General features: G+C 51.3%; 1 protein-coding gene across 1 annotated transcript in view; it reads left to right on the top strand.

Annotated features, from left to right (window-relative positions):
* The first annotated feature begins 382 nt into the window (after positions 1-382).
* POLR2B (RNA polymerase II subunit B) overlaps positions 383-11,970 on the top strand; it is a 177,912-nt gene continuing 166,324 nt past the window's right edge. Inside the window, exon 1 of the mRNA XM_029600967.1 lies at positions 383-612. Coding sequence (XP_029456827.1) covers positions 594-612 — 19 coding nt within the window. The 5' untranslated portion in view covers positions 383-593. The remainder of the gene's footprint in view (positions 613-11,970) is intronic.

Here is an 11,970-nt window from a genome sequence, read left to right as displayed (position 1 = left end):
AGTTGCAACGTTTCCGCTTTTGCCCTTTATTCCTTGTTGCTTTCCACGGCTTCCTGAGAATGTATGCCAGTGAGTTTTTGCACCATTTTCCTTCTCAGGCACTGTGTTGCTTTTCCTTGCTGCCCTGTGAGCTTTTATCCTGTTTCCTCTCGTCCATGGCCACCTAGTTAGATACATTTTTGCCAACGAGTACCGGAGATGAAGTCTTTCTCACGCGGAGGTTTAGCATCACCATACTGTCGCGCATGCGTAGGTACATCTCCTATGCCGTTCCCGCTCCTGCGCGATACCCAACTATCGTTGAGCCCTTGGGACAGCGCATGCGCACTCTTTTCTCCCCCGCCCCCCGCAGCAGCAGCAGCAGCACGCGCATATCCCCTTCCGGGTCATGAACCGACGTCTTGCGCGTGCGCATCCTCTCCGGGTAGCTTGGGTTTCGCCGCTCTGTCTCTTGGTTTTCTGTATTTCGTGGTCTGGGGAGCTGGTTGATTAGCAGACTCTGGATAACGTTATTCAACCGGAGAGCTTGTGGCAGCCGGTTCTGACTTCTCTTTAGTTCATCGCAGCGGCTGGGAGCTGAAAGCGCCGCCAGGATGTACGACGCCGACGAGGGTGAGCGGAGACTAGGGACATTCTTATATCTCTCTATCCCTGTCCTGTTACCCCCTCTATGATGCTTGCGGGTCGCTTACAGGAGCAGTGGGCGCTATGCTCTGTGGTCAGGCCGCGTGTAGATGCTTAAGATAGGGGTGTCAGGTGTTGCAAAATACCCACCACCATGGTTCCTTGTGTTTATAAGTTAATAAAGTTGTATTTGCCTTCTTAGGCCGCTTAGAGACGTCCGAAGAAATGTCATTAGTTAAGTTGTAGGTGAATATTTTTTAAAACAGTTTTTTTTTTCAATAAATTTGTGGCTGAAAGAGGTTAGCAATGAACATAATGCTCTGGAATTAATTGCAAATGGGTTGACTTAGCCCAAAAATGAGGTATCACTTACAGCTTGTTGGTTGACCCCCTTACTCCTGGGGGAATTCTGTGTAAAAAATACTTGTCTGTAAAATTCTACATACTTTATATTTGGTCAAAATAACACAATTTACATGAGTCTTTAATTACTTTTTAAATTAATACAGAAAAAAGTTATTTAAAGATGCAGAATTTCCCTAGAAATGTGTGTGTCCCTTCCACTCTCTCCCTACTCCCCTGGTCACTTTGCCCTCTCAGGCCCCCAACTCCTCTACCTGCCAGTATCTCTTCCCTCCACCTCTAGGCTCAACCTCTTCCACTCTACAGCCACTCCCAGAGTTTGACCCCGTTCTCAATACTGCTCCTCACACAGGCTCCCTGTTTTCCTCTCTGGTGCACATGTGTCCCCTCGTACAGGGTCCCTCTGTCTCCCTCGCACACGTGTCCCTCATAAAGGCTAGCACCCTCACATACACACGATCTCTCTTTCATACACTCCAGCTCTCAATCTCTCTCACACACACACTCCTTCACAATCTCCTCATATAGGCTCCCTCTCTCTAGCACTCACACTCAAGCACCCTCCCCACCTCGCGCTCTCACCCTCCTGTTTACCTCCCCTTCATTCACACCCTCTTGTTTACCTCCTCTTCATTCACACCCTCTCTCATCCCTTCCACACTCACCCTCTCACTGGGGCCTTCATCTTTGCCACGAACGTAACGTGTCCCGCAGAAACGCTGGGGCCTTCATCTTCACTGCAAATAGTGTGCCTTCCGGGGCATGCAGGGGTCTCCTCTGTCCTTTTCTGCGTAGGGGGGAATTCTGTGCTCTGCAGTTGTGCAGAATTCTCCCAGGACTATGATATCCTTCAAATATTTTGACAGGTGTTCTCTGGAAAAAGTTTCATGATTAACTAGAGAACACAATATGGGGTAAAGTCCCTCTGCTTCAGTGCTCCTGCTGTATCTCTTCCTCCTTGATCATGCTTGTAGCGTACATAACAGCAAGTAAGGAGTATTTGGACCATCCAGTCTGCTCAGCTATGATTCTCTCTGGCAGGGCTGCTTTAGGGCACATGGTTCCCTGGGTGAAAAGTTGCTCTCTGGCTCTTCTTTTTCATCAGTACTTCAGACCAGCGTAATGGGTGATGCGGGTGGCACCCAGGGGGGCCATTCAGCTTTCGGGGCAACTGCCCTACCCAAAGGCCAGTACTGCTTTCTGGTTCTATAATTGGTTTAGGGCCCAATGCAATAAGGTGTGTTCAGCAGAACACACTGTTCTACCTGTCGTTATGTGAACATTTTTTGTGCACAAATGGGGCACTCCTAATGCAGGAAGGATTTTTGCATGGAAAAAATGTGCATTGCTTATTGCCTTGCATGAAATACCATGCAGATGAAAGCTTTTATCCCCTAATGGCTTAATTTGGGTTTTCTTAGTGCTGGAAGTGATACTTCTGGTCAGATGTGAAATAGTTTTCAGTGCTAGTGTTAGTCTGTGGCGGGAAGCAGGAGTTCTGCTGCCTGGTCCTGTAGTCAGGATTTGTGGGCAGAAAATCATGAGGGCTAGAATGGTTAAATGTGAATCTGTTATTTATTTTTTCAGATAATTCAAAGAATAGGGGGCATTCCATGAAGTTAGCAATTAGCACATTTTAAAACAAATTTGAGAAAATTCATTTTCATTCAATGCATAATTAAGCTAAGGATTTCATTGCCAGAGGATGTGGTAAAGGAAGTTAGCATAGCTGGGTTTAAAAAAGGTTTGGGGGAGTTCATAAACTGTTAAACAAGTTGACTTAGGGAATAGCCACTGCTTATTACTGGCATTAGTAGCATGGGATTTATTTAATATTTGGGTACCTGCCAGGTATTTGTATACTGGATTGGCCACTGTTGAAAACAAGATGCTTGATGGATCCTCGATCTGACCCAGTATGGCGACTTCTTATGTTATGTTCTTATGATTTATGTGCACAAAAATATTTTCGGTTCTGCTCATAAATCCTCTTGTATGCACTTAAAGCAAGCACAAATCATGTTTTATTCATATAAAATATTTTATGCACACAAAATATGATTTATGTTTGTTTTGATTTTAAACTTGTGCACATTGTGGATAGTCTTCTTAGTTAATGTTCACTCAGCCTATGCAAAAATCTGAGCGCACATTTTAACCCAAGTTTTTGTGCACATTGTCCAAGTTAACACACTTTTGAACTCCCAATCAGGCCGATACAGTAAAGCGCGGCCGCAGTTACCCAGTTTCTAACCCGCTGTGTACTCACAATTTCGCTGCGTAAGTCTAACCCGCGATTCACTATCTGTTTTTACCGATCCTTACCGCTTCTTTAACTCGACGCGTATCCCTTTCCGCCCGCGGCATGTATATGTATGTAAACGATCCGATTAGCTATTCCCTCCCATACAGTAAAGTGCACCCCGACTATTGCCTTTTTAACTTGCTATCTTGCCGCGTCTTTAACCTACTAATTTACCGCCTACCCTGACCCTTGCGTTAGTGTGGTGAACGTAGCCGCCCAGTCCCAATCCAACCCAATCCACAGAAAAAAAAAATGCTTCTCGCACTTAGCCGCCCAGTCCCAAACCAACCCAATCCACAGAAAAAAAATGCTTCTCGCACTTAGCCGCCCAGTCCCAAACCAGCCCAATCCACAGAAAAAAAATGCTTCTCGCACTTAGCCGCCCAGTCCCAAACCAGCCCAATCCACAGAAAAAAAATGCTTCTCGCACTTAGCCGCCCAGTCCCAAACCAGCCCAATCCACAGAAAAAAAATGCTTCTCGCACTTAGCCACCCAGTCCCAAACCAAACCAACCCAATCCAATCCAAGCCCAAGCAGAGAGAGACGAAATTTCACAGTCCCAAACTTTCCCCCAGCCCCCGCTCACCTGCCCTGGCAGCGGCCACGCAAGCCCCCAGCAGCAGCAGTAGAAGTAGAAGGGCGGCAAGAGAGAGCGGCTTCAGCAGCCCTGCCAGCGAAGGTGAATACGTGCACGCCTGTAGGTCCAATATGGGCGCTCAAGGCAGCGAAGGCGCATGCGCACACGCCGTGACCTCAGATGTCCAGCCGGTCACGGCGTGTGCGCATGTGCCTTTGCTGCCTTGAGCGCCCATATTGGACGTACAGGGGTGCACGTATTCATCTTCGCCAGCAGGGCTGCTGAAGCCGCTCTCTCTCGCCGCCCTTCTGCTGCTGCTGGGTGCTTGCGTGGCCGCGGCCAGGGCAGGTGAGCGGGGGCTGGGGGAAAGTTTGGGACTGTGAAATTTCGTCTCTCTCTGCTGGGGCTTGGTTTGGGTTGGTTTGGTTTGGGACTGGGCGGCTAAGTGCGAGAAGCATTTTTTTTCTGTGGATTGGGTTGGTTTGGGACTGTGAAATTTTGTCTTTCTTGTCTGTCCGAAGGAGGGTGCTTTGTTGCGCTCCCTGCCTCCGATCGCTGGCTGCTGGGGTTTGCTGGCACCGGGCGCTCAAGGCAGCGGGGTCTGTAGGAGAACCATCCACTTCCTGGTACCTGTCATTTCAAACGTCATTTGAAATGACAGGTACCAGCGCACCCAGGATACTGTATAGGCGCTGTATAGCGCCTATACAGTAAAATGGATTGCGCTTCATGGACGCGCGTTGGATGCGGCTTGCATTTGCATGCCATTTAAATACAGTATTGAGCGGTAGGTGATCCGAACTGTGCGTGCGGCAAACGCGGGTGCGCCGGGCATTAACACACCTCTTTCTACCGCACCTTACTGTATCAGCCCGAATGTATTTGAGCATATTATTAGCTTAGCACATTGGGAGTTAAAACAAATGTCAGTGCAGAGTTTTAACATTTCTCTTATTATAGTGGTTTCCAACCCGGAGTGTGGCAGTTTATGGGCAGAAGGCAGGTCATGGATAACTGGGTTCTGTTTTGTGCAGTGCACACATTGTATATATCTTCCCCCCCCCCCCCCCCCCCCCCAATCCTGAGCCTCCTCGAGTCCTTACACTACAGCCTCTGTCTTATCCCCATGCTGAGTTAGATGGGGAGAGTGCATTGAGCAGTAGTGGGGGAGTTCTGGCGGTGATAAGCGGTAGCCAAGGTAACTGAGCCAGCTGCCTGCTCCACACTGACTTCTCCCTTCTGCTGCACTAGTATACAGATGGAATTGGTCCATCGTAATGGATTCATATGTGTCTTTAAAGTTTGGAAGACTTTGCATACTTGCCTAGCTTTTCTTTTCATCATATGAGTCTTCTCCATCTCTGCACTGCATGCCTTGTGGAAACTGGTATGCCACACAGCATTTTTGTTAATTTAGATTGTCCTTGGTCTTGAAAAGATTGGGAAACACTGCTCTAGAAATACATCTGAGCCGTTCCCAGTACGTACCAGGATCAGTCCAGACAGCTGGGTTATGCCTCCCCTCCAGCAGATGGAGTCAGAGAGAAAACTGAAAGCACCCCCTAGATATACTGGTGTGCCTCCTGCGGTCCTTCAGTATATTCTCTGACTCCAGCAGATTGAGAGGCATAACCTGCGGTTCTGGTCTGGTCAGTTTCTCGGTACTGGGAAATAGAAAAAAAAAAAAAGGGGAGACAAGGGACAAGATCAATTGGTTCGTCTTTTCTGTCCTCTGTCTGCCTGTTTGTCTCTGTTAGTTTGGCTTGCGCTGCGAGTTTGTAGTTCAGTGTTGGGCAGGCTCGGAGGGTAATACCCTCCTCTTATTCCCGGGATAGAGTGTCCGTGTGGCTGGGGGAGAGCTTACCGGTGGGCCGGTCACCCTCCCCCCCCCCCCCCCCAATACCAGGGATTTGACCCTGAAGGGGGTTTAAAAAAAAAAAAAAGTTAAACTGAAGAGTCATTTAAGACCTGTTGGGGACAGGCAGTGAGCTCCCCTGCTTAACCCCGAATAAAAAAGCCTGCCCGAGCCTTTCGGACCCCGGAGGGGGTGGCTAGTTCACCCGGCGTGCGTTCGCGTTCCGAATTTCTCCTCACCAGATTTTTGGCGCCTTTTCGACGACAGTACAGGGCTCCCTCTTAGGATGCCGCGATCCTCGGCTTGCCGGACATGTGGGGAGGCGGGGGCGCGACTCTCCCGAGAGGGTCTCTGCCCCCGATGTATTCCCGGGGGTGAGGGACCCTCGGGGGGGCCGAGCGCTGCCCGCAGCCGCTCTCCTCGCCCCTCTGCGTCGCGGCACAGCAGCGCCTCCGGCAGCCGGTCTTCGGCCCCTCCTCCCTCGGGGAGGAGTGCGGCGGCCATCTTGGCCCCGCGGCAGGATGATTTTTCAGCATCGGAGGAGGAGAACTCCCCTCCTCCCTCGCCGGACGCACGCAGCCCGCGCTCCCAGCCCGATGTGGGGTCTCCTCGAGGCCCCCCCTCGTCGGATGCCCCGAAGAAAGGTTTAAAAAGGTCAGTGCCGTTTTCGTCTGATTTTGTGCTTTTAATGCACAAGGCGATTTTACAGGCAGAATCCGGCTGGGAGCCGGAGGTGCCCCCTCCCCCGAAGGTGCCCAAAACGACTTCCTTGCCCCGGGGGAGTCCGCCGGGGGTGGGGTCTGCCGGGGCTACGGCTCCCCGCCCTCGGGGGGGAGGAGCTGAGGACCTGAGCGATACAGGGGCCGCTCCAGAGTCCCCGGGGGCTCCGGATTTGCTGACGGCAGACGAGCAGGGGTCCGTAGAGGGGGATGACCCTCAGGTGCTCCGTTTGTTTGCTAAGGAGGAGTTAAGTGCCCTTATTCTCCACGTGCTGCAGGAGCTGGAATTAACGACGCCGCCTCAGGAGGCGGACTCGTCCATGGGGGATATCGCGATGGCAGGGCTTCGGGCCCCCCCTCAGACTTTTCCTTTCCATCACAAGGTCTTGCAGATTGTCTCGAAGGAATGGGAACTGCCAGAGGCTTCCCTGCGTGTGAATCGAGCCATGGAAAAGTTATATCCCTTACCTAAGGATTCTTTGGAACTGTTGAAGACACCCGCGGTAGATTCGGCTGTCACGGCTGTGGTCAAGCATACGACTATCCCCGTGACGGAGGGTATAGCGTTGAAGGACCTCCAAGACCGCAAGCTTGAGGTCTTATTGAAGCGTATTTTTGATGTGGCGGCACTGGGGGTCCGAGCGGCGGCTTGCAGCAGCCTTGTGCAGAGGGCCAACCTCCGCTGGGTTCAGCAGCTGCTGACCATGCAGGAGCTCCCTCCGGGCGAGGCTGAGCAGGCAAATTGTGTTGAAGCAGCGGTCGCTTATACAGCGGATGCCTTGTATGACTTGTTGCGCACATCGGCTCGCATTATGTCCTCGGCGGTCTCAGCCAGGAGGTTGCTGTGGCTCCGTCGTTGGTCGGCGGATGCCACCTCCAAGGCGAGGTTAGGTTCCTTCCCCTTTCAGGGCAAGTTGCTGTTTGGCGAGGAGCTGGATCAGCTCATTAAGGACCTGGGTGACAACAAAGTTTACAAGCTGCCGGAGGATAAGCCTCGGCAACCTCGGTCGTTTGGTAACGCCAGGGCTCGCTTTCGGGGGCAAAGGCGTTTCCGTGGGGGAAGAGGGGGTTCCTTTTCCCAGCGGCAGCAGGCGACGAGATCCCAGGCCTGGTCTTCTTCTTCCTTTCGCGGCAGGAGGCCTCTACGCGGAGGCTCCTCCCAAGGTTTTGCTGCCATTAAGCCCGCACAATGAAGGTGCGCGGGCCCACTCCTCCGTTCCCGTTATCGGAGGCCGGCTGTCCCGGTTCTGGGAGGAGTGGGTCAAAATTACTTCGGATCAATGGGTCCTCGACGTGGTTCGGTACGGCTACGAGTTGGATTTTGTACGTCCCCTCCGGGATCTCTTTATGGTATCGCCGTGCGGCCCGGTAGAAAAACAAGTAGCTATAGCCCAAACGGTCGCTCATCTACAGGCTCTGGGGGCGGTGGTTCCGGTTCCGCGGGACCAGCTTCGGACGGGTCGGTATTCCATATACTTCCTGGTTCCCAAGAAGGAGGGCACCTTCCGACCCATTCTGGATCTCAAAGGAGTAAACAAGGCGTTGCGTGTGCCTCGCTTCCGAATGGAGACCCTCCGGTCTGTTATTGCGGCCGTCCACAAGGGAGAATTTTTGGCTTCTTTGGACCTGACAGAGGCCTATCTACACATCGGAATAAGAGAACGGCATCAAAGGTACTTGAGGTTCATGGTGATGGGGGACCACTACCAGTTTTGCGCCCTCCCCTTCGGGTTGGCCACCGCACCGAGGGTGTTCACCAAAGTTCTCGTGGTGGTAGCGGCTTCCCTCCGCCGGCAAGGCGTCCTTGTGCATCCTTATCTCGACGATTGGCTCATTCGTGCGAAGTCGCATGCGGCCTGCACCCGGGCGGTCTCCTTAGTGGTTCACCAGCTGCAGGAGTTGGGTTGGGTAGTCAACTTCGCGAAGAGCAGACTCGAACCGACCCAACAGCTGGAGTTCCTGGGAGCTCGGTTCGACACCTTGGTGGGCAAGGTTTTTCTTCCGCAGCAACACATGCTCAATCTCATGACTCAGGTACGGCGCCTGTTGGAGCTCGAGATTCCCACAGTCTGGGATTATTTACAAGTCATTGGTCATATGGTGTCTACTATGGAAATGGTACAATGGGCTTTTGCGCATATGCGTCCGTTACAAAGAGCACTTCTGTCTCGGTGGGATCCCCGCTCGGAGGAGTACGGGATAGAATTGCCTTTGCTGGAGCCGGCTCGCTCCAGTCTCTCTTGGTGGTTGACTCCAGACAATCTCCTACAGGGGGTGGACCTCGAACCCCCGTCTTGGTTGGTGGTGACAACGGATGCCAGCCTGTCGGGCTGGGGAGCGGTCTGCCAGTCCCGTGCAGTCCAGGGCACCTGGTCAGCACTCCAAGCGACTTGGTCCATCAACCGATTGGAGACCAGAGCGGTCCGCCTGACCTTGTGTTGCCTCCTGCCACTGGTACGCGGACGAGCAGTAAGAGTTCTGTCGGACAATGCGACCACAGTGGCGTACATAAATCGACAAGGAGGCACGAAAAGCCGAGCAGTAGCGACGGAGGCGGCGCTGTTGATGTCCTGGGCGGAAAGGCACATAGAGCGTCTCGCGGCTACCCACATTGCCGGCGTGGACAACGTGCAGGCGGATTACCTCAGCCGGCAGCACCTAGATCCAGGAGAATGGGAGATCTCGTCGGAGGCGATGGCTCTCATCACGCGGCGTTGGGGGACCCCGCGCTTGGACCTCATGGCGCCCCGTCGGAATGCAAAGGCGGTGCGCTTCTTCAGCCGGAGGAGAGAGCACGCGTCAGAAGGGGTGGACGCGCTGGTCCTTCCGTGGCCTAGTCACATTCTTCTTTATGTGTTTCCTCCGTGGCCTCTGGTAGGGAAAGTGCTAAGACGCATAGAGTCCCATCACGGTCCGGTGATTCTCGTGGCTCCGGAATGGCTGTGGCGTCCGTGGTTCGCGGATCTGGTCAACTTGGCAGTCGACGGACCACTGCGTCTCGGGCATCTTCCCAATCTTCTTCGTCAGGGTCCAGTATTTTTCGATCTGGCGGATCATTTTTGTCTGGCGGCCTGGCTTATGAAAGGAAGCAGTTGAAGAAGAGAGGTTATTCGGATGCAGTGGTGTCTACTCTCCTTCGGGCGCGTTGGTCTTCCACTACACTCGCCTACGCGAGGGTTTGGAAGGTCTTCCATGATTGGTGTGACACGGCGGCTGTCTCGACCAGACGTTCGTCCGTGGCGGATATCCTTATGTTTTTACAGGATGGCCTGAAGAAGGGGTTGGCGTATAATTCGCTGCGAGTTCAGGTGGCGGCTCTGGGCTGCTTGAGGGGTAAGGTCGAAGGCTCTTCCCTTGCGAGTCATCCAGATGTGGCATGTTTTTTGCGAGGGGTTAGAAACTTGCGTCCTCCCGTCAGGCTTCCCTGTCCATCTTGGAACTTGAACTTGGTACTCCGTGGTTTGTGTGCGGCTCCGTTTGAACCTATCAAGGCGGCTTCCTTAAAGGATCTGACTCTCAAGACGATTTTTCTTGTGGCCATTTCTTCGGCTCGCCGGGTTTCGGAGCTTCAGGCTCTCTCTTGTAGAGAACCTTTTTGCGCATCTCGGCGTCGGGAGTTTCTCTACGAACTGTTCCTTCCTTCTTGCCTAAGGTGGTCTCCACGTTTCATGTCAACCAGACGGTGGAATTGCCTTCCTTTTCGGACGAGGACCTCCAGTCTTCTCAAGGTAGGGATTTGAGACGTCTCGATGTTCGACGGATTCTTTTGCGCTATTTGGAAGTTACCAACGAATTTCGAAAGTCGGATCACCTTTTCGTGTTGTGGAACGGTCCCAGGAAGGGGCTTCCAGCTTCCAAGGCTACGATTGCACGCTGGTTAAAGGGTGCTATTGCGTCTATGTATGTTGCCTGTGGTAAGCCGGTTCCCACTGGGCTAAAGGCTCATTCTCTGCGTTCTCAGGCAACTTCGTGGGCGGAGAATCACTTGGTCTCTTGTCAAGAGATTTGCAGGGCGGCCACGTGGAAATCCTGGCATACTTTTTCCAGGCATTATCGACTTGATGTCCGTGGCCCTCTTACAGAGTCCTTTGGGAGCAGTGTGATTCGAGCGGGACTCTCAGGGTCCCACCCCAGTTAAGGCGGCTTGGGTACATCCCAGCTGTCTGGACTGATCCTGGTACGTACTGGGAAAGGAAAATTAGGTTCTTACCTTTGCTAATTTTCGTTCCAGTAGTACCATGGATCAGTCCAGACGCCCGCCCTTGGTGCTTCTGGGAGTCCGCTCGTATTCTATCGTTTCCATTGCAGTTTTTTGTCTTGTGTCGGTCGCCACAGTGTCATGGGGCCGGTTGCCATTTTATAGTGTTCTTGTTGTACACTTGTGGTGTCCTGTTTGTTATTTCTGGTTTTTACCTGTTTTCAAGGATGTGGCTACTTGATCTGGTCACTGTTTAAAAAAAAAAAAAAAATTTTTGTGGGGGGACTTTGTGTGTAGTGCTTAAGTCATTCCTTCTGCTTTGATATCACATATACTGAAGGACCGCAGGAGGCACACCAGTATATCTAGGGGGTGCTTTCAGTTTTCTCTCTGACTCCATCTGCTGGAGGGGAGGCATAACCCAGCTGTCTGGACTGATCCATGGTACTACTGGAACGAAAATTAGCAAAGGTAAGAACCTAATTTTCCTTTAAAATAAATAAATAAATACGGTAAATTACTAGCCTTGACCACATTTTCTGGCAGTAAATTCATAGTTGAATTATGCGATGACTGAAAATAATTTCTAGAATTTATTTTAAACCTGATACTAGTTAGCTTCATAGCTGTTCTCATCACCAAAAGGAACTATTGAATTGTTTAGATCTGTGTAGTACAAAAGTAGACTTGCATAGATTTGTACGCCACGGTTGCACTGGTTATCATAGCATTTCTTAATTGTATTTGGTTTATATTCTGCTTTTCACTACTTCAAAGCAGATTATATTCAGGTACTGTAATTATCCCTCTATCCCCAGAGGGTTTATAATCTAAGGGCCAGATTCATCAAGGCTTTTCTCTCATTTTGTGTCTATGGGAAGAACCCTTAGTGAATCAGGTACTAAGTTTGTATCTGCAGCAATGGAGGGTAAAGTGACTTTCCCAAGATCACAAGAAGCAGCAGTGGGATTTGAATCCTGGTTTTCCTGGTTCATAGCCCGCTGCTGTAACCAGTAGGCTATTCCTCTGTAGTTTTGCATACTTTGCCATAAGAACATTCTCAGTCTAGACAGTCATGTGCCAAAGCAAGGACCTTGTCTTGATTGGCACTGCAGGCCCATGGCACCTGAATGGGTAGCATATTGTTTGACTTTCAGCTTTTATGGTGCATTCTCAATTTCAAAGTTGATGTTGTCACACTGATGTTTCTATATAATTGTGAACTGTGACATGCTTTCTTTATGCCCATGCTGTAATAATTTTTACACTTGAGGATTGTTGTTTCTTGAGTTCCTGCTTGGGATTGTGTACTAGGGAGCAATAAAAGA

This window comes from Rhinatrema bivittatum, chromosome 1 (assembly GCF_901001135.1).
Source record: "Rhinatrema bivittatum chromosome 1, aRhiBiv1.1, whole genome shotgun sequence".
Taxonomy (NCBI): domain Eukaryota; kingdom Metazoa; phylum Chordata; class Amphibia; order Gymnophiona; family Rhinatrematidae; genus Rhinatrema; species Rhinatrema bivittatum.
The sequence above is the reverse complement of the archived record's forward strand: the minus strand, read 5'-3'. Positions and strand labels throughout refer to the sequence as shown.